The following is a 16,613-nucleotide window of genomic DNA, read 5'->3' on the forward strand; positions in this document are numbered from 1 at the left end:
TGTAGAGTGTCGTCTACTTGAGAGGGATGAGACTGTTTATTTCTTTCATTTGGCTCTTTCCTATGTGTGAGGTTCAAATCTGGGTTTGGATGCTGATCCTGCACAGCCTCGCTGGGCGACACATGCCCTGCAGAAGAGCTCAGATATGCACTAAGCTCTTAATCACTTTTTTTCCTCTCAGCAGATGGTGGCGGAAATCTAAGCCTCGACTCCATTCCGATGGGCTTGCCAATGTCCGACCCAGCTGCCTGGACCACTGCGATGAACAACCTGGGGATGGCTCCCATGGGGATGGCAGGACAGCCCCTCCTGCCTGGTACGTGAGCTCATCCAGGCTGCGCCCACCTTTGCTTTCAAACACGTCTTTGGGAAGAACCGATTTCAGTTGAGTCAGATAAGTGCCTTCTGCATACAAAAACATTAGTGAGCTGTGTTTGAAATACATTAACATCTGCAAGTGATTTGTTTAGAGGCCAGTGGTTTAAAACTGATTTCAGAGGAAATGAGAATACATGGTTTTTGATGCAAACAGTGGTTCTTGTGGGGTACCTCTAGATACTCTGCAGTGGATTCAGAGTGCTGTCTGAATGAACAGTTACTGTGTGAGTCCAAACCACTACCTGACTCCCTTATCCTCTCTCTCATTTAGATTTTGATCCTGCTCTTGGGATGATGACTGGCATCCCTCCCATCAACCCCATGATGCCAGGCTTGGGAATAGTCCCACCTCCCATCCCTCCGGACATGCCTGCCGTGAAGGAGATCATTCACTGCAAAAGCTGCACTCTCTTCCCGCCTAACCCACGTAACTATTTGTGTTTTGTCCCATTTCTGTCTGTCTGTATAGGAATATGTGTGTAGGTGTGTGTATGTATAAAAAAGTACAAGAGAGAAGAGCTCTGGGCGAGTCAGCAGGGACTAGGTGCTGACAGGCAGGTGAGGGAGCAGTAGGAAAAGCCTGTTCTTGTCACCGGGTGTTTGCCATTTTGGTAAATCGCCTTTTCAGTTGTTAGATTGATAGGAACTCAGGAAGAAAGCGTTCCAGTCCCTGGATATTTGAAGTCTAATCTTCATGGCATGATTCTTGCTTGTGTTATCCAAGGCTTCAAAGACAGTGAGCTCTGCGTGGTAGGGGGATTGGATCAGCCAGCGTGGTCCGTGCTGGGTCTGTGCTCTGGGGATTGCAGAATGTGATGGAAGGAGAGTAGAGGCAGTGGGAAATAAGACAGAAATCTGAAAGAAACAGACAGTCAGGGCTCACCAGGCTGTAGCAAGAAACAAGGATCCCCTTCAAACTACTAATGCTAGTAGAGCACCTCCCATGATGAAGTTTTGAGATCGCAGTGCTGCTTGTGTTCTGTGCCAGGAGCTCAGTGAACCTTTGCTTGCGCTAGGGAGAGTGTTTGGAGGGCTTCAGGCTCCTGAGATCTTTTGTTTGAAACAGGCTGGAAAAACATGCATGTTCTCGTATAGCGCCTCAGCAGTGCTCTAGATCTGCTGCTCGTAAAGTCGAAGGCGGCGTGGCTAGGTGTGGGTTTGAAGGAAGCCAGGATGGTCTGGTCGTCTCCCAGGAGAGAAGGGCAGATGAAAGGAACGTGCGCTGACAAAACAAAAACTAACCTGGTCTGCTTTCTCTCCTCCTCTCTGCAGACCTTCCCCCTCCAGCAACAAGAGAGAGGCCCCCGGGGTGTAAGACGGTGTTCGTTGGAGGACTGCCGGAGAACGCGACCGAGCAGATCATTATGGAAGTGTTTGAACAGTGTGGGGAAGTCATAGCTATTCGAAAGAGCAAGAAGAATTTCTGTCATATCCGCTTTGCTGAGGAGTTCATGGTGGACAAGGCGCTTTATCTTTCTGGTAGGTGTATGTGTGTCTCAGATAGCAGCTTAAAATTCTGGGACAGAGATGGAATGACTTTTTTATAGCTATAATGGTAGGCTTTGTTGCCCTGGGAAGATTTGTCTAATGTTGTGTCAGTTAGCCTCTTTTCCTGCTGCTTTTGCATTTCTGCTTAAACACATGCAAACAGCTCCTGATAGGAAAGAGAGCAATGCTTTGTGACCCTGGGTACTGCAAACCTCTGCAGGATATCAGGATGAAGTACAGAGTTCATCCCTATCTTACCTGGATAAACATCCAGCACATTCTGTACATAATGGGTCCTATAAAAATTTGTAGTTGCTCTCGATTGCTTGTTAATTGGGTGGTGTGCTTGACTTTTATCAGTATTTTTTTCTGTTAGCCATCAGAGCTTGAACACCTGGACTCCTCTTGCCTAGGGATACTCTGTTCTGCATCCGTAGGGTTTTAAGAGGTTTGTTTCGCGGAGGGCAGAGACCTCATGGCTGGTGTTGGCAGGCTGCATCGCTGGCAGATCGGGTGTGTTTGCTGGGGTGGTTACACCTGCCCCCAGCAGCCTGGGCTCTCCACCTGACTCTCTGCATTCTGGAAGAATACAGTAATGCTTTCTACTGCCATCCTACAATCCCTTCCAAATTAATTCTCTCAATATATTAACAAATCGAAAAGCCCATACTCTCAGAGAGATGAGATTGTGGAAGTAAGCGAGGGAAATGCTCTTTGCTGTTTAAAATAATGGAAACTTTTCTGTAGGACTTCTGACTGACTGTAAGCATTGCGTCTCTTTCCAGAGACTGCAGAATTGAGTTAGACCTGCAGTGCCCCGTTAGTAAGAGCTGTGTCTCTTTGTGGTTACCCCTACGTAGCCAGTACCACCTCTTGAGCTAGGGCGTTCTCTGCTTGTAGCTGGCCATGTGCACAGTCACCAGTGTCCTCCATGTGCAAGCGTTATTCTGGGTTTGTTCATTGTACAAAGCCTCTCCGTAGTTTAGATTTTCTTCTGCACATCCCACCTCTGCTTTTCTTAATCACAGCAGAGAGCCTTCTAGCAGGTTTGATGTGAAACTCCAGGAGTCCTGCAGACTGCTGGTGAGAAGAGTTCCCACACCTGGACGTTCGCGTTTGCTGACCTTATTCCCGCTCCCACCGGATGATGGGGGCTCTTCCCAAGGTTACCCCCATCCATCTGCTGCCCTCTCTGCCGTGTCTCACCTCAATCCCCCCTTCCTATCTCCGATTTCTGGAGCTTGTGAAACAAACCAGCCCGTGTGAGATCTTGCCTAGCATGTGCAAAATGTAGGCAGCTGGCAGCAAACCCCCTCACAGTTTCCTTTTCCAGCATCGCTCTCTGTGTGCTAAACTCTGCAGTAAACTCTTGAGTTCAGGGGTTTTCTGGCTCTGCAGGAATGAGACGGGCACTGGCGGGTGGCAGGAGCCTCCGGTAAGCACACTCTTCTCATCACTGCCAGGCTATCGCATCAGGCTGGGCTCCAGCACAGACAAGAAGGATACTGGACGCCTGCATGTGGATTTTGCTCAGGCTCGGGACGATCTGTACGAGTGGGAGTGTAAGCAGCGGATGCTGGCGAGAGAGGAGCGCCATCGCAGGAGGCTGGAAGAGGAGCGCTTCCGCCCGCCCTCCCCGCCGCCCGTCGTCCATTACTCTGACCACGAGTGCAGTGTTGTCGCTGAGAAACTGAAAGGTGAGTGGTTCTGGCTGGGACAGACTGGTGTTCTCCAGTTGTCACCTTGCTGCACTGAAATGATGGTGCCACCTAGAGCCTGCGGAGCCTGTTCAGACAGCCCTCGGGCTGCGCACAGCCGCTCTCCTCGCCATCTCTTTTTCACAATTGTCTTCTTGTAAAAACAAACCCATGCTTTGAGTACAATGGTTTCTTCCAAACCACTTCTGTTCATGTTAAAAGGATTAGCGTAAGTCCTAAAACCTTATTTGAAGCCTAAGAGAGGCACGTGTGGCCTGATTCTTTTGGGGCTGGATGATATTTTCTTTCGTGAAGGTACATCTGAACAGGCAGGTGAAGTTCTCTTGGGTTTCTAGCAGTCGGTCCTCCTCTTGTTGCACCTCGACAACCGGTTTGCTCCACCAGCTTGGTGGTAGGCTTGCCTGCCTTTGTATAGCATTGTAGTCGGATAACACAGGGCTTTCTGGAGTTGTGGTTGGCCACCCGAAGGGAGTTGGCCTTTGGAAGAGAGCAGTTCAACGGTGCCAGGCAAGGACCCGCAAGCTGCACAAGCCACCCTGTGGTGCTGTGGTACCAAGGTCTCCTTTCTCGCTGCAGATGACACCAAGTTCTCGGAAGCCATACAGACCTTGCTGACCTGGATAGAGCGGGGAGAAGTGAATAGGAGGACAGCCAACAACTTCTACTCCATGATCCAGTCGGCCAACAGCCACATCCGCAGGCTGGTGAATGAGAAGGCAGCTCACGAGAAAGAGATGGAAGAAGCTAAAGAGAAATTCAAACTCGCTCTCTCAGGGATTCTGGTTCAGTGTGAGTAGTGTTTCCACGCTGAATGTTGGCTGTCTGTTGTTGTAGGGAAGACACTTAATTTCTAGATCCTGGAAAGGCCACGCTGAAAGAGCTCCAGGAAAAGAAGCAGCAATGGCTTCTGTGCAGCTCCGGTTGATCTGTAGGCATAGATCATGAACGTGGCAAAAGTTTCTTGTGGTACTCTTTATTGGAGTGAGAGTCCGCATCTGGGGGGAGGAGGGAATGAATTCTTAATTTTTTTCCTTTTTTAATTGTAGTCTATTAGTATTTGTCATCTTTTCACCTCCACTCTGTGCACAGACAAGGTAAGTTCCTGGTAACTGGTGCCTCAGCGAAGTGTGCAGGATTTATTCGCCAAAGGTAGGATGCAGCAGAGTGTTCTCAACACCCTGTTCAACCCTTGCAGAACAGCTTTTTGAACCTGGGTCTTTCAAATCCCAGTACTTTATTAAACCATGAAATCAAGGAAGAGGCACGGGCTATATTATTTCCAAGATGTAATTTATAACAATTCCTCAAACTGTTCATTATCTCTTACACATCCTTTTTCTAGTAAGTCAATATTTTTTTACTTTTTTTTTTAAGAGTACCTTTCAGAGTGCCTTCTCCACAATCGTACTTAGTCTCCTTGAGCCCCCTGGCTAGGCTGTGAATATTCTTAACTAGGCTGTGAATATTCTTAACTATTGGTTTTATATTCAGTGGTTTTGACTGTTACTTGTTTGATACTTGATTTTAATTTTTTTTTTTAATTCTGTTAATGGTAAAAAATATGGGCACACGGTCCAGAGGAAAATACAATAAGTGCTTCAGAGTAAGTAGTAATAGACAGTAACATGCAACTCCGCTCTACAAAACACCCACTGATATCTCATCCACTCACAGGTTAATCTAAGTAGCCAAGAGCTGATTTTATTTTGTCAGAATAACGCCTACTACAGCATCACAAGCGTTAAAAAAAAAAAAATTTGATGTGCTTTCTGCTGTTGGGTGAGCTCTCCTCCCAGGAGGGGCACTTTGTTTTTCCAAAAACCTCTGCAAATTTTCTAGAAAAATACTTTCGAATGAATAGAGCTCTGGAACAAGAAAAGCTGATGGCTGATGCCAGAATCCTGGTCCTGCAGTAGGCACGGGCCAGGCTGTGGCACTGTTCGTGGGCACGGCGCCACTGGGCAGAGGAACATCCAGGGTGCCAGCTTCCACCGCTGTACCCAGGCATCCCGCTGCAGAGAGCCAGTGCTCCCCGGGTGTACCTGTTGCACTCACAGGCAGCGTTGCACAGAATATTTGAATATTTTTCAGCGCAGTGTGTGCCTTCCTTTTTTTCCCAGTTGAGAGCAGCTGCCCTTTTCCCAGTTGACCGTTACTCTGGGAGCGTTTGACACTGGCCTGGTGAAGTCCACGCTTCTCTTTCCAGGCGCAGGGACCCTTTCCTGAGCGTAGCTTCAGCACAGTACAGTGTTATGAGAAAAGGTTAGCCAAACCACCTGCCTGATTCCACTTTTTTACTCCTTTACTCCTCTTGTCTGCCCTCTCTGGATGATATTCTGGCCTGATTTGACTGCTGATTTGATACTACAGTCGAGCAGATAGTGGCCGTGTACCATTCTGCCTCCAAACAAAAGGCTTGGGACCATTTCACGAAAGCTCAGCGTAAGAACATCAGCGTGTGGTGCAAACAAGCAGAGGTTGGTAATTTTTTATTGTGTTAGATCCTCCAGCATAGTCTCTTTCTTGTCAGGATATTGATGTTAAGTTTGCGCAATGCTCGCGTGGATAACAACACCTTAATTCACAGTGTAAGGTGGGAGTTACTCAGTCGTCTCTTGCGTTGCAGGTAATACATTTTCTCTTTGTATTTGTGGTACTAGTAGCACTGTATGCTGATGGAAGTTGTGCACAGTAATAGTAACTATTGATCTGTTTTCTGATGTTTTTAATGTTAAAGCAAGAGAGGTTTCTAGAGAGATGTTAAAAAACCCCAACGAACCCTGAGCATCATCAGAGATCTGTGTGATCATGTTTTTATTGACAGACTGGAGAGGTGGAAATAATTGCAGCTGGGCAGTCTGGAAAACCTGAGGGAGGATGTTCTGGGATTTGTGTATTTGTCCCATGCAGTGACATTGACAGTGAGATACAGGATTTAAAGGCGGTGACAGGGGTGGGGTTGATGGAAGAAGGCAAATCCCTCAAACTGCTCTTCCTGCAAGAGGAAAAATAGTTCTCAGCCCTTTACCTGATCTCATCAGATCTTACTGGAGTCAGGCACAATGTCAGGAAAAGTGAAGGTAAAGACAGACTGTCTCTTGGGAAGGTGATGGTTTGGGGAGATGTTTGTCCTGGAGTCTGTGGTGGAATACATGCTGCCTTCTGTCACCGGTGGAGAAGGGATGTCACATTGCTTGGCTGCAGCTGGCAGCTTCCCCCATAGCTGTGACCTGAGAAGAATCTGCGGAGTTGGGTAATAGCCAGCCGCTGGCCTTCTGGTCAAAAGCAGGTGATGGGTCTGCACCAGGCTGGGAAGCTCCCAGTGGCTGGGCTTTTCTAGGAACTTCCCAGCTGGGCTCTCCCCATCAGACTGCACTTCTGGGACTCTCCTTCCAAATCCCACTGAGCCGAACCTTCCGCAGTGGCTGAAGGAGGAGCCGGTGTTTCGTTTGGTACCTGGTAAGCCAGGTGGAGAGTCTGTTCAGATGATGCCTCAGCTTTGAGCCCTGGTGCTCCTGTTCTTTCCTGCTTGCTGAGATTGCTTGCTCTGACTGGGGTGGGAGCGCTCTCTCCATTTGGAGCTGTCTTGTGTTCCAAGGTAAGTTCTCCCGGTGGGAAGAGGCCGTGAGACTGCTGACGAGGCCTCTTCCAGGAGCACTTGCTGCTGGGCTCAGCCTGCTGGTCTCTCCCGGCTTAGGCTCAGTCTTCTCGGTACAGCGTCTGGCAGGATTTCGTCCTGTGGGTCATGGCATCGGAGGAGAGCCTGGCGGGCAGCGCAGGGGCTGGGTTTTATCAGTGGTGACCTAAGGCAGTGTTCCAGGCAGCTCACGAAGCAGCTGTGGAAGCTTGAGACCCGGTGACCCCCCACGCTGCAGCAGCTACCAGCCAGCGTGTTCTGGGATTCTGTAGCGCCAAGTGATGGACTCGCCGTCAAACCCCGCTTTGGGGCGTGTGTGGCTGGGGCAGGGTTCGTTTGGTCTCGTCCCAGCTCGGGCTGGTGCTGTTAGCTCCTGGGAAGATACGTCCTCGCGCAGCTTCTCACGGTTCGCACGGCAGGCTGACTGCAGCCAGGCACGCTTGTGGGTGAGAGCTGAACCAAAGCACCGCTCGCTCGGAGTGGGTGCATCCGTCACGGGCGCTGAGCCGGGGAAAGCACCGATGGCAACTCGCGGCAGCAGGAGTCTGGGTGTGAGCAAGAAGGCACAAGGTGGTGACCCAGTGGAGTGGTGAGGTTGGGCAGTGCTGAGTGTCGGAGAGGTGTGTGGGTGTCAAACAGGGCAGATGGGAGAGAGGGTTCACCGAGAAACTCCACTGCGGGCAAGGCTTGGTGCCTGCTCTGGGGCAAGGAGTGGAGGGGGATGGAAGAGCCAGCAATACCAGTAGCACTGATGGATTGACTCGTGCTACACACTGTCCTTCATCTAATAGTCTGTGCCAATTTTTTTTTATCATTTCCCCTTGCTTGTATCATGGAGTTGCATTTTGCAGACTTAGGTTTCAGCATCTTTTTATCTGCCCAATCTGTTCCTTGTAATCTGTATTTTAAAAAGCCCTCTACTTTCTGAACCTTAGGAAATGCGTAACATTCATAATGATGAACTGATGGGTATTCGAAGAGAGGAGGAAATGGAAATGTCTGATGAAGAAATAGAAGATCCAGCAGAGATGAAAGAAACAGAAGAATCGGGTAAAACTGCTTTTTACAGCTCATAAACAACGGTACTTGTCTCTTCAGTGGTTTCTTTCAGGAGCCCCATTCTGTCTGTTCCGTACCCCCAAATTGTCCCAGTGGAACTGCAGTTATCTGCAGTTGTTTTCCTCTTGGTGCCTCGTTGTGTAGCCGGTGTTTGTCCATCCTCCCTGCGACAAAAATGTTTCGGTGCACTGCTGCTGACTGCCCAGCGCTGGGATGAGCCTGCCGTAGGAGGCTGAGTTCTCATTTTAGTGCCTCCAAAACATTTTCCTGGTGCTCTCTTGCCACCAGCCCCTGAACCTGTCTAAGCACAATTTTTCTATGGTCTGTTTTACCAGACTGAGTGCTCTCAATTGCTCACCACACTTTGCTTAGATCATCTGAAGAGAAGTGGCCAGGTCCTTAGGTTTGTCCTAGGCAATGTAGTTTGTCCCAAAGCTGCCTTCTGCCTCAGAAAAGTACAAAAGGCCCACGTCTCCAAACATTTTCCCTAAAAACATCCAGTCTTTTCTTCCTTCTGAATTTTCCTCCAGCTGTAGTAGAAGCTTAGAGACTCTCCTTGCCTGCCCTGCTCTGTGTGGCCAGATGGTGAACGGGGGCAAAGAGCAGAGCGGATGGCCAACTGGCCAGGCAAAATCTCTCCGTTCTCTGCATTCGGGCTGTGCCTTCCTCAGCATGGGGACATTTTGAAACCTGCTGAAGCTGTCTTTGCAGCCATAATGTTATATAAATCTGTTCCTGAATTTATCAAGCCCTACGTGCTCACCAGACTGACACAGGTGTTTCATCCCATGACTTGATGGAGGCATTCTGGCTGAAGGTGCAGTGGAGCCTGTCCCAGAGTCTTTCAGCGTTGCTGGTTGGGAAACTTTCCTTGCCAGCATGGTCATTTCCCCCCAGTATGTTCTTTTGCTGCTTTTTTTTTTTTCTTCCAACTTAAACACTGCGTTCACTAGTGAGAGGTGCTCTTTGTCCAGAGGAGCTTGTTTTCTAAAGAGATATCGCACAGTGGTTGGGAGAAATTCATTTTGGTGCTGCTGATTTTGGGTGCTGGGAGCTATGGAGCCACTGTGCGCTGGGGGGGAGCACGCAGGGACTTCTTTCCCCAGTTCTTTGATTTTTTTGATCCCTGCCTGCCTTGTTCTCCAGCGCTGGTGTCACAGGTGGAAGCCCTGAAAGAAGAGAACGACAGTCTGCGCTGGCAGCTGGACGCCTACCGGAACGAGGTGGAACTGCTCAAGCAGGAACAGGGCAAAGCCAGCAGGGATGAAGACACGACCAAGGAGCAGCAGATGAAGCTTCTCCAGCAGGCTCTGCAGGGCATGCAGAAGGTGGGCTGGGGTTTTTCTGTAGGTACAGCCTTGCTGCAAAGGCAGAGGGGCTGTGGTGTGGAGCAGAGAATACTCCGGAAGAACTGCCTTGGTGAAAAAAGATGCTGTTTGTTTGTAACTATTCATGACTAGGATTATGAATCTTTTTTTTTTTTTTCTTCTGGATGAGGGAGAAAAATATTAAACAACTGATTTGGGGTATTTTAAGCATGGAAGAAAGCATTAATCAAAATATACATATATTTGTGTGTCCTGGTTTGACTTAGGAAAGCTGCTGGGCTAGTGCTTCTGCCATGTTAGTGTTTAAACTTTTCTCCTTATGGGGACTTGATCTTGCCTATTTTTGGGAGGCCCAGTGCTGTTAGCAGCTTGCTGAGCACTGGTTTCTTCTGGAATCAGTTATACTCTTCCTCTGTTGCCTGCAGTGGTTTGTCCAGTTAGGTTTTTGTGCTCATCTGCTTTCCATATGGACACATTCAGGAGCACAGATTTGCTCTGAAAGCAGACTGGTGTGTCCACAACCACAGCTCGGTTCTACTGGATAGACACCAGGCTGGGCTGGAGTGTTTCATTCTGCTCCCCTCTGAGATGTGGGCTGCGATCCACTGCCCAGCCTTTCTCCTGAGCTCTGCCGGTCAGGGCAGCGCAGGGCTTGCCGTGGTGTTTGTTGCCAGCACCCTGCACCGCTGAGCAGCTGTCGCGTTTTTCTGCAGTGTGGAGTTGTGCAAATAACAGTGCAAATCCCTCATCCCATAGCTGTTTCAGAGTGTTTTCTTAAATTGCAAGACACTTCTCTATTCAGGTGGGGCTAGAGACCCAGGAAGACTTTAGGGTGACTTCTCCAGGTGACTGGTTTCTGTGCTGCTCTTCCCTGTGTGGCTGTATGGCCACAGCCTGAACCAGACTGGGGAGAGAAGAGGGAGCTTTCACGTGGGTCAGGCCCGCGGTCTCGTGCGCAACACATGCTTCATTTCAGGGACAGCGAAGGTTTGGTGATGGTGGAATTACTGCCCCGTGTTTGCAAAGCTGTGGGGTTTTTGTATGCTCATAGGCAAAGATGTTCCTAAGGTGCATTGTAGAAAAGATTTCTTGTTGTGTACTGAACTTTTAATTGTTGTGAATGTGCTCTGCCTGGTCTTCATGGGAAAGCCCTGGTTCGTTTTATAGTCTTCAAATAGTAGGAGGTGGAAGGCAGGGTAAGAACTGAGTTTATCTTTTCTCTTCCAGCATCTTTTGAAAGTCCAAGATGAATACAAAAAGAGAGAAGCTGAGTTAGAAAAAGTGAGAGAAGAGAAACTGAAAATGGAAACATTATTAGAAAACCTGAAGGAGCAGGTATGTGCCATCCCAGATCTTCCTTATCCTCGGTAATAAATGTGGTCCTTGGATTTCATGGTCCAGCATGAGCGCAGAGAAGGACCTCTGTCCTTCTGCACTCTTGTAGGAGATGCCCAGCCCTGGCTTAGGAGCAGTTGTCTTTGGAAAGCTGGAGAAAATTGCCTGCCAAATTGAGGGATGTGTATCCGTGATTAACTTGCTGATTGTTTCCTGTATCAGTGTGACAATCCGCATAAGTGACCGTACAAGTAAAATATTAACTTTAATTTTATAGTATGTAGGGGTATTACAGATGAAATGTGTTTTTATGCAGCATGAGCTTCAACAAATAAGAAACAGTGGTCTGAGTTATTGAACACTGATTTTTAGACTTGCATTTTAGGGGTGTATTTTGATCTGCCCTCCATAAAGCACTATTGGAATGAAAGGTTTTCTTCAGTGTTACAATAGTCTTATGCTTGCTGGATTTGTTCTAAACATAAACATGTACTGTTTCTTCTCTGTCTTTTGATTGTGGGCCGGTGCATGAATCTAAACTTGCTGGGTCCTCTCCACCATAGCACAGACATGACCAGAGATGCTCCGCAGCACTTCTTGCTGAGGAGCACAGAGCCAGATGCTGGCTCTTGTCTCAGATTCTCAATCTTAAGCCCCATCTTTTTGTGCCACGAGCTAGGGAAGCGAATAAATGTATTGTAACTAGAAATGGCTTTGTATCCCAGTGCCTGATAGCAACGAACAGAAACAGCAGACTCTCATCAGTAATCTTTCCTTGACTTTCCCTGTGCACAGCAAAGCATAGCAGATGAAGAGGACAAGGAGAGGGATGCAGCTGATTGTCAAGGGAATGTAAGTCGAAGTCTTTTCTGCTGCGTTAGTCAGAATATCTCACTGAGGGAGGTGAGGACACCTCATACAATGAGCAGTGTTTTCCCATTTGGTCTGTTGTGGAGCGTGTAAGCGCAGTGCATACAGGCTGCGTGCAAATCAAAACCATCAGGTTATCCATTGCTAGCAGCTCCTGTCTGGAAGAGCAGTAGGGATTTGTGACACTGGTGTGGAAATGGGTGTCGGTGTGCAAGAGAATCTGTTGCACTGTTATTTCAACGAGCCTTCAAGAATATCTGCTGGATCCCCAAGCGAAAGCGGTCGCTGCGTTGCCAGGGTGACACTGCTGGCTGACTGCGTCCCTGGGGCAGCCGGAGCCCAGCTCCCTTTGCACGGTGCAGACCTGTACTTTCTCCTGTAGCAAGGAGTGATAGCCTGCTTAGGCCAGGACCGCACAGCTTCAGTCCTGTGTAGCTGAGAATTGCACTGGCGTAGGAAGCTAAGCAAACCCAAGGGACGGTTTAATTCTGTCCTTGTTGTTGGCCCAAGGCCAGTCCCTTTCACTAGCGTCTGGAGGCTATTTCCAGTTGTTGCTCTCAGACTTCTGGAATTCCGCATCAAACTGAGGGATAAAAGAAAGTCATGGTTTTAGTGCACCCACCAAGTCTTTGCATCACTGGCAGTCTTGTGTTTATTTTGGGGATGACAAATTGTGCAAGATTCTGTTTTAATTCAGTATCACAAACCCGAGTCAAGGACAGTCTGATCCTAAACACTTTGCTGCCCTTGGACACTGCATTAATCACATTGCCTTGGTTTAAGCAACTGAAAAGTAAACATCTGCATCTGCATTAGTCACTGCAGACTTGCTTTCTAGTCTGTTTTTTCTTTTATTATTTAAAATAAGGCTCTTCTAGAGCAGACATCGTACCAGTGAACAGGGCTGGTAAAATGTGTTGTGGCATCTCGCTGAACTCCGTGGGCTTTTAACTCAATGGTTCAGACACAGCAGCACGAGCATAGCTGTGCTTTGTTGGAAGCATTTTGCAAAATAAACAGTAGATACAGCAATGTGATGAATGCAGTGACTCACAGAAACAGGAAAACAAAGATACAGGCTCTGCGGAGTCCGGCCGAGCTGCTGCGCGATGCGGGGGAGTGCCTGCCGTGCGGAACGGGCCCTCTGGTTTTGTTGCAGGAGAGCAGCACATCCAGAGTGTGTGCGTGTAGCCAGGAGAAGGAGTGTCCGGTTGAGAAGACGTTGAGCAATAGTCCTGTGAAATCCGAACGAGAAGTTCTCTTGGTTGGTAGGTTCTTCTGCTGGGCGGGATGGCGATGCTGGAGACCTCCCTTCATGGTACTGCCAGCGCTTTCAAGCGATGCTCACCAAGGGATTGGGGACCTCAGGTTTACAACGCAGGGGTATCTGCTGCCCTTTTTATTTCCTTTCCCCCTGCCTATTCCTAGTAATCTTGAAAAATAACATGTCATGATGTGACTTTTCAGCCCTAAGCACTGGGTAGCTCCTTGGGAAAGGGAAACACACATCCCACGTGTGTGACCATCTCAGTGTGGTTCACCACTGGGCACATCACCAGGTCAGGCAAGGTCTGAGAGCGGTGGGGTGTGTTTTACGTGCTGACCAGCTGCACTGGTGAGCTGGCGCTTCCTTTGCCGTCTGAGCCAAACCTCCCTGTACTGAAACCCAAACATGCCCGATTCCATCCCTTTGTGCCAGGAGGAACACAGCGCCGATGTTCTCAGCTGGCTCTTGTCTCATGAGAATGACCTTTGTGGTGTTCCTTTCCCCAGGAATAATTTCAACGTTTCTGCACGTGCACCCGTTTGGAGCGAGCATCGAGTACATCTGCTCCTACCTGCAGCGTCTGGACAGCAAGGTGGGTGCACCATCGCTCCCCGCTCCCTGCGCCAGCCCGGGCAGCGTGTGTGTGCCCCGAGCGCCGGGTCTGTGGGGCTTCGCTCCTGCCCTGGGAGCGGTGCAGGCTGACTGGTGTGTTTGAACTGGAACAGTTTACTGGAAGAGAACAAAGGAAAGGGCGAACTTTCGTAAAATCATAGAATGGTTTCGGTTGGGAGGGACCTTTAAAGACCATCTAGTTCCAACCTCCCTGCCGTGGGCAGGGGCACCTTCCCCTAGCCCAGGGTGCTCAGAGCAACCCAGCTTCTGGCTTAGCGCTGGCGCAGCTTAGGTTAACCTCAATACAGGGGCGAGGGGGATGTTCTACTGCCGATGTCCGTGTCTAATCCTGCTTGTACATCGAGAAACCCCCTTGACGGTAGCTGTGTTTTGCAGCAGTAAATTCCACCTTTAAAATCTCCATCTGGAAGGTATTTTTGTTTATTCTCTGTAAGATTGCTGCCTTGGTTTCCCTTATGACCTCTAAAGAGCAGAGCAAACAACCCGCCTCCTGCATACTGTTATCTTCTAACACCTGCCATGCCGCTGTTTGGATATACTCTCTCTAAACTGAACAGTCAGAATGCTTTTCTGTCTTTCAGCAAAGTTTTTGTGTATTTCTCATCCTGCAGCCCTTCGCAGAACCTTTTCTGTCTCTGATATTGTCCGTGAAGTCATTTTTAGGAGGGTGCTGTGTGAGGCAAAAAAGCACGAGCACTGCATCCGTCCCTGCTCCAGGGCTCAGTGCTAAGTGTGGGGATGGAGAGGGGCAGCCCCAGGAGCCGTGCACGTGCGTTTTCTGTGGTATAGCAAGCAGCCGCTGTTCCCTGGGTATTTCTGTGTGTCCTGGCTCTGGACTCCTTTCCAGATAAACCGGGAGGGACTGTGCAGAGGAGTTCCAGGAAACTGCCTCTCGCTCCTCTCCTGTACCGTTTGGGGGGCTAGCCAGCGTGGTGACTGGAGGAGATGAACTCACCAGAGCTTGGAGCTGGTCAGCAGGCGTTCCTTTCTGTGCCGCACCGGGAGAGCTCCACCTTAAGCGCTCCAACCAAGGAGCAGAGCTGCAGAGAATAGTTGTTGCAAACTTACACGTATTGGGTAAATTCCCTGGAATTCTCTACATAAACAGAAGATTTCCTGGAACTCATTAACATATGCAGATGTCCTTTTGCACGTGCACAGAGGTTCCCCCTCGTGGTCTTTAGGGCTGAAGTAAGAACTCTTCCTCCCTTGCCCGCTAGTTGACCTCTCTTCTGATTCTGCCCAGTGGAGTCCCTTTTTCTCAATTAATTTTCTCGTCCTTGTACTCTTATGAGGTTGGCTAATTTCTTGCTTAATGCTTGTAGGTGTTCTTCCTCACCTGACTCTTGTCTTCCTAAACCATTACAGTTAGATGAAACATTTACTACTCCAATTCAAAATTTTCAGCGGCTTTGTTTCAGTTGGAATAATTTCTTGTGGTTGGAGCTTTTCCAGCTGCTTTTGTTTAGCACTTACTCTTTAATTTTCCCTATTCTAGGAAAGCACAGCTCGCCGGTTGGTGTTTCCCAGGCTCACTCCACCCTCTAACGACATAGCTGATAACTGGTCTTCTCATCCCAGTCTGTGAGGTGGCAGTCATTGCAGGGCTTCCACAACCAAAACCTCTTCATTTTCGGTGACATTTGCCTTCTCTTTCCCCAGATCTGCACCGCAGAAGTGGAAGTTCTCATGACTCGGCTCCAGAACACGTTCAGGCAGGAGCTGAGCGGGGTTGGGGCCAGCCTAGAGAAAAGGTGGAAGTTTTGTGGCTTTGATGGATTGAAAATGACTTGAGCTTCGACTTAACGCTGGAAGCAACGGCAGGATACGTACGCTGAGAAAACCTGGGACGCTGCTTACCTCTGCACGTGATAATTATCTTGCACGCATCACAGACTCGAGTGGCATGATATGTAAGTGAAACTGTCCGTCCAGAGCAGCACTGGAAGAAACTTCAAGTTCTGTAGCTTCTTTGATGAGGTATTTGTCAACGGGCAAGTGCTGTTCAATATATTTTGTGAAAAAAGTTCATGTCGATATTTTTCGGCGCAGCGTGTTGCCTAGGTGTTTTGCCAATGTTGTGTGTGTTTTGTGTGCCCGCATCTCTTAGCCTGTACATTCTTTTTACTGGTAGGAACAGCCATGGACTGTCCTCTGAAACAACATCAAAGAGGCATTTTCTGGTTTCTAGAATCACCAAAAGGGAAAAAAAAAAATAAAGGCCTTTTTTTAGACATTTCTATGATTACAAACCGAGGTATGTTCAAACAGAAGTTCTCTGAGCCAAACAAATGGTTCTTTTTTGTGCTATTTTCTCTGCTAATGGTTTAACAGCTAAGCTGAGATGAAGGCAGTGTCTCCAGGAGCCAGGTGTCATTCTGGCAGTGCCACCGGTGCTCTGTGCGTTGCAGAGTCAGTCTGTAAATAACTTTTTACATTTAATTTTGTTGACCTGGGTGGAGCAGAGTGCCTGCATCAGACCTCTGTTTTAGTAATGGCTCACCACCAAATTCCTCCACCCCCTTTTCTTTGGTGACCAAACTTCTGCAAGTGCTACAAGCAGCACAGGCTTCTCTCCTCCAGAATCTTCCCAAAGGCTGTTCCTCCTGTCCTCAGTAAATGCCAGGCTCCTCCCCAGCCCTCTGCAGAAGGCTGGTAAGACTGGGTGAAAAGCCTCGGCCCATCGATCCGGCCCGTCAGATCCCTCTGTAGAGCTTTCCTGCCCTCGAGCAGATCAGTGCTCCCACCCAGCCTGGTGCTGTCTGTGAACGGAGGGTGTGTTCTGTCCCCTTGTCCAGATCGTTGATGAAGATATTGAACAGCTGGTCCCAGTACTGAGACCTGGGGAACGCCGCTTGGGACCGGCTGCCAACGGGACCGTCACGCTCCAGCCAGCCGGC

General features: G+C 48.9%; 1 protein-coding gene across 1 annotated transcript; it reads left to right on the forward strand.

Annotated features, from left to right (window-relative positions):
- Positions 1–204: 204 nt before the first annotated feature.
- ENOX2 (ecto-NOX disulfide-thiol exchanger 2) lies at positions 205–15,507 on the forward strand. Its single transcript, XM_010080216.1, has 12 exons — positions 205–316; positions 650–805; positions 1,651–1,857; positions 3,330–3,563; positions 4,161–4,373; positions 5,955–6,061; positions 8,157–8,271; positions 9,427–9,608; positions 10,836–10,943; positions 12,973–13,081; positions 13,587–13,672; positions 15,376–15,507. The coding sequence occupies exons 1-12, from the start codon at positions 220–222 to the stop codon at positions 15,505–15,507; spliced, it is 1,746 nt and encodes a 581-aa protein (XP_010078518.1). The 5' UTR covers positions 205–219.
- The last annotated feature ends 1,106 nt before the right edge of the window (positions 15,508–16,613 follow it).

The sequence above is a fragment of the Pterocles gutturalis genome, unplaced genomic scaffold (assembly GCF_000699245.1).
Source record: "Pterocles gutturalis isolate BGI_N339 unplaced genomic scaffold, ASM69924v1 scaffold5869, whole genome shotgun sequence".
Taxonomy (NCBI): domain Eukaryota; kingdom Metazoa; phylum Chordata; class Aves; order Pterocliformes; family Pteroclidae; genus Pterocles; species Pterocles gutturalis.

What these genes read in the sequence shown, in the direction of transcription:
- ENOX2 (XM_010080216.1), top strand. Translation starts at nt 220, where the DNA reads ATGGGCTTGCCAATGTCCGACCCAGCTGCCTGGACCACTGCGATGAAC. An exon ending in AGGACAGCCCCTCCTGCCTG is followed by an intron (nt 317 to 649) that starts GTACGTGAGCTC and finishes TCTCTCATTTAG; the next exon opens with ATTTTGATCCTGCTCTTGGG. An exon ending in ACGAGAAGTTCTCTTGGTTG is followed by an intron (nt 13,082 to 13,586) that starts GTAGGTTCTTCT and finishes TCCTTTCCCCAG; the next exon opens with GAATAATTTCAACGTTTCTG.